At 41.2% G+C, this 5,371-nt stretch overlaps 1 protein-coding gene across 1 annotated transcript; it reads left to right on the top strand.

The window, feature by feature from the left end:
• The first annotated feature begins 2,883 nt into the window (after positions 1-2,883).
• Positions 2,884-4,573, top strand: LOC115255490 (uncharacterized). The gene has a single exon (XM_062847537.1). It carries the CDS (start codon positions 3,449-3,451, stop codon positions 4,571-4,573), a length of 1,125 nt encoding a protein of 374 aa, XP_062703521.1. The 5' UTR covers positions 2,884-3,448.
• Positions 4,574-5,371: the final 798 nt, after the last annotated feature.

Here is a 5,371-nt window from a genome sequence, read left to right as displayed (position 1 = left end):
CGATGAAAGCTGTTCGCAGCTCGCGTGTGATGCCGCAGCTCTGGTAGATGGTATGATTACTTCTAAACGTTCGCCCCATGGATCCTGTCCAACACACCTCCTGCAGCGCTACGATGCCGAACCCGCTGTCCTTCAGTAGATCGGCGAGTATGCGGGTGCTCCCAATGAAGTTGAGAGATCCGCTGTTCCACGTACCGAGTTTCCAATCGCAAGTCCTTTTTGTTCGCTGGGGTCGTTGCCGTTGGTCTCGGTTCGTATTATTCTGTTGCTGATTTTCCGTTACAATGCACAGTGGGAAAAAATGAACCCGAAACACGACTAAATTCATTTTCTCAGCTGGGTAACGGGTTCTGCCAACGGCTGAGACCATTTTCGCTTGGAAAAAGTGTGCTGAATCGATTGGTGGGGGTCTCGTTGACCGGAGGCCTCACCCTGGCCAGCTAGAGGGCCGGAATCAATCCGAGTTCCTTACGGAAAGCAAAATCATTGTCATCCAATAATACTTTCGCACCCGATATTTATTCTGGAGCCGCAAATCAGAAGTCAACCGCACTCCGGATAATATCAGTTGCATGTTATGGTCCAATTGTGGTTCCGGAACAATCCGGGACAACCCGGAACATTAGGGTGGGGCTAATTTAAAAAAAAATCTCTGGGATATGATATTGATATTTATTCTGAAGCCGCAAATCAAGAGTTAATCGCATTCCGGATAATATCGGTTGTCTATTTGGTTGCTGTGGTCCATTTGTGGTTCCGGAACAACCCGGAACATCCGTGTAAGCGGGTATACAGAAGACTTACCCCAATTAACATTTACACTTGCATTTACATTACATTCACATTCAAATTGAAAGTATGAAAAGTGAATCTGCATAGATATATTTATAGTATTGAAGTAGTATAAGATCGCTCTGGCCGGTTAGAACTGGCCAGTGCTAATTCCGAGTTCTTCTGAATACATATACTTTGAATATCTGAGTTATGCCGCAACTTAATAAATAATACAAAATTCACAAACAAAACCATGCAGGTTGACCAAATTATATTTGTGGCCACTTAGTCCGGCCCAATCCGGAATGCTCCCGGATTCCCTCAGAGATGCTTCCAGAATTTTTCTATGGATCCTTGGATGCTTCCAGATTCCTTACAGGATGCTTCCATAATCCTTCTAGGATGCTTCCTGAATCCATCTGGGATACTTCAAAGTTGCTTCAAAGATGCTTCCACAATCCTTCTAAGTTGCTTCCAGAATCCTTCAGGAATACTTCCAAGTTCCTTCAGAAATGCTTCCAGAATCCTTCGGATGTGCTTCCAGAATGCTTCTGGGATGCTCCCAAAATGTTTCTGGTTTGTTTCCAGAAACCTTCAGGAATACTTCCAAGTTCCTTCAGAAATGCTTCAAGAATCTTTCAGTGATGCTTCCAGAATCCTTCGGGTGTGCTTCCAGAATGCTTCTAGGATGCTTCCAAAATGCTTCTGGGTTGCTTTCAGAATTCTTTCAGGTATGCTTCCTGAATCCTTCTAGGATGCTTCCAAAATACTTCAGGGATGCTTTCAAAATTCTTTCTAGAATGCATTCTGAATTCGTTTTGTGTGCTTCCAGAATCCTTCTAGGATGCTTATAAATTCCTTCTGGGATGATTCCAGAACCCTTATGGGATACTCCCGGTTTCCTTCTAGGATGCTTCCAGAATCTTTCTTGTGTGCTTCTAGCTTTGGGAAGTGCTTTACATTTACGATTATTTATTTGTATTTTCACCGTAACTTTTTTATGTTGCTTTTCATATAAGTGGGCGAAAATGAAAGTATACACTATAACTTTACTGCGATCACAGTAAGCTGTCGCCATACCCATAGCATAAGTATATTTTATAGACAATCAGAATTTATCGCGCATTCAAGCAAAGCACACGTCATCATGATATATAACGGAGATATTGTAAAAATCTATATTCATAATCGTTGTGAAGAAGATGTCTTGAATTTTCTGAAGAAGCATTTGAATATTACACTCAAGTTATTGAAACCCTTAGCAAAAAATTGGATTCGAAGCTTCAAGTACCATTTTTCGAAGCATGGATGCTGTAAGCGGTTTTTTGAGAAGGAATCAAAATGGATTGAAACGCCTTTCTCGGTAAGAAATTATTTCTAGTAAATGTATCAAATTCATATTACATTAGATTAAAATATTGATAAATAGTCAGGTACTACGGGATCAAAGTCGTTCCATCTTGCTCATCGTGAAAGTGTTCCTAACCCCGCTGAGCACAATAACGACGTGGAAGGTATTTCAATAGATAGCACACCTTTGACGCCTCTATCTACCGCAACCAAGTCTGGTCACCGCGGACGTAGGCGCCTGGTGTTTGAAAGCTTGTCTAAATCAACCAAAAATAAACAGAGTCAAAAGTTAGCACGAGAGAACCCGCTTGAAAAACTGTTGCAGTCATCCGAAAAAGTAGCGCGTAAGCTGAAGAATCCACATACAGCGAAAATGTTGAAATTATTGAGAACTGGTGGCGAGATCTGGGCGAAAAATGCATTGAATTCCATCGAACGCGCCGAAAAAAATCTAAAGCCGACTGCTGAATCATCGTTGATGTTAAAAACACGACTTGGACTAAGCAAATCAAAATACCAAGGTAAAGGCGTTTGTATGTAAGTATTAGGGCATAAAAGTTTCTAGAAACAATCCCTATTTCTGAAGCATTATTTCAGTCATGGTCTCTATGGAAGAGGATTATATTTATAATATTAGCATCACACAAACAACCACTAGCAACAATTAAATATAAGGATACCTCATTATTTTACCTTGAGTGTATAAAACTCATAAAAAAAATTAAATAACATTCCAAACTTTACAAAAAAAAACCATTGTGCATTGTACACTTTCATATTTGTTGTAATAGACTATCTCCGTCAGATCCAATCTCCATTTTTATATTTTCAAAAGTTAATATATAATATAAAATAATTAAAATTGGTGCACTATAATGTTCATAAATAGGGACCAATATAGCCGAAGCAGTAAACGCGCAGTTTTTCAGCAAGACTATGCTGATGGTTCTTGGTTCGCTTGCCGGTTGCTCCTCGACCTTTTCGTAATGGAAATTTTCTTGACTGCCTTGGGCTTACAGTATCTTCGTACCTGCCACATATTATACGATCGCAATATGGTTGTTGGCATAGAAAGTTCTCAATCAATTACTGTGGAAGTGTTCATAGAACACTAAGCTGCGAAGCTGGTTCTCTCCTATTGAGGACGGTACGCCGAGGAGAAGAATAAGAATGATTACAAAAGTGTTGAATGCATGATTGTTTTTTAAGATAATGTAAAAATATAAACATTCGTCTTATGATATTGAATTTACTTTCTATTTAAGGTATTCGGAAATTCATAAAGCAAGAATTCGGCTTGAAGCTTCTCGTCCCGTGGGCTGTTATGATCGAATACAGAAAATCAATAATACCGCCCTTTTTAACTCCAAACTGGGAAAAAGGATACCTTTCGTGTACCGTTTCCGTTCGGGATTTGATTGAAAATGATGCTAGACGAATTACTGAACTAGCAGACACAAGATCAAAACTGGATGCTATTTCAAATTCGTACGACGCACCAATAGTCATTGACTGTTTGATGAGGGTAGCGGGAGGTCCTGATTCAGCAACAGGTTTCTCCCAGTATAACCAGGAAAACATTCTTGGTAGTGATGAGAGCCTCCTGTCAGAAAATTATATGTGTCTGGAGCTGATAACAATGTCTGGGGACGAAATCTACCGGAATCCAAACCCGCAGTCGGACTTGTTTTGTCGCCCACGATCATTAAGCTGGACGAAAGAGACGGATGCCATCACACTGGAAATGTATAACAACTTTTTCGATGAAATCAACGACATCAAAGACGATCCCGTCATAGTCAACGTAGATAATATTCGTCTTCGAATAACAGTAGAAGCAATTTATTCATTAATCGATGGAAAAGCTGCCAATGCTATTGTGGGCAACAAAAATACACATGCTTGTCCGGTATGCATTGCAGGAGTAGATAGTGTAATAGGACCGTCATATTTTCACTCTCGCTTAAATAGCGCGGAATGGCTAATTCGTAATGCGGCAAAAAAGAACATCCCCAATAACCCAGCTTTGACAAATCCTGAAGTACGAGCGGAGCACAGAAAAATTTCGAATAATCTGGAGGATCAGTTCAAAGCCCATGTAAATCGGCCAAAACCCGGAGGCAGTGGAAGTTCCAATAATGGGAATCTTGCACGCCTCATGCTCTCAGATCCTACCGCATTTTCCAATATTCTTGGAATAAATGTAAAACTGGTGGAAAATTTGAGGCTGATCAGCAACCTGGCACTCTCATCCCGAAGACTTGATCCTGAAAAGGTCCAGCAGCTGTACGAGGAACTGGAGAAGAATATCATAGCGGAATTCACGTTCGTTAAAAAGCTTCCGCCCTGTTTGCATAAATACAAACACTTTTTTCCAAACTGTTTATTTATTTTGGCTCAATTGTTTAATATAAAACTCTACGGAGCCGACAACTGGTCAAATATTTAAATTTAAATATTCTACTGTCATACAAAAATTTACTAATAAAAAACTCGTCTTATGCACTTTTTCTTCGGTCGTGGTACTGAACTGGAATTGGAACCACCACTCGAAGCAGCAAATTGAGCTCGCCGCTGAGCCGCCTGTGGGTTTGCTACTACTTCATGTACACAGTTGGACGTTCCTTCCAATGCGTCACCTTTTTCTCCCGAAGTTGTTTCCTCTGTAGAGATTGTTTCTGCTCTGTCCTCTATCCCGCAAACGTCTAGCTGTATCCGATCCGTTTCTTCTTCTTCCTCCAAAACTTCAATGATCTCGTCCGGCAATGTTTCCTCCGAATGATTCTCCACCGGTGTTACTACGTTCCCAGATACAATTCCAGCATACGAAATTTGTTTCTGCTTCCCCATTTTGTTCTGCGCTTGTCGCTGAGGGCAGGCGTCCTTCCTGTGGCCTACCGCTTGACACGAAAAACATGTTTCCTTTAATCCATCGTAGTACACTCTTCCTTCCCGGTTGGCGACACCAATCGTCGATGGGATATTTATTTCGACATCCATATGCACCCCTCGCACTCCGGTAGATATGTGCCCAAGACCCGAGGATGGCGGGAACTTTTCGCGGATAACGCGATGCACCTTTCCAAATGCTCCAAGAGCCACCGACAAACTTTCATCGGACAATTCCGGAGGTAGATCAAATATACGGATGTACCGCACATTGGTACCCGCTATCGACATCTGTACTTCTATGGACTTCCCACTTGCGTAAACAAATTGTAGCGGTTCCGCGTTCTTCCGAAGAGAT

The sequence above is a fragment of the Aedes albopictus genome, chromosome 2, assembly GCF_035046485.1.
Source record: "Aedes albopictus strain Foshan chromosome 2, AalbF5, whole genome shotgun sequence".
In the NCBI taxonomy this organism is placed as follows: domain Eukaryota; kingdom Metazoa; phylum Arthropoda; class Insecta; order Diptera; family Culicidae; genus Aedes; species Aedes albopictus.
This window is presented reverse-complemented; position numbering and strand designations above follow the sequence as displayed.

Coding starts and splice junctions, on each gene's coding strand:
- LOC115255490 (XM_062847537.1), top strand. CDS start 3,449: ATGATCGAATACAGAAAATCAATAATACCGCCCTTTTTAACTCCAAAC.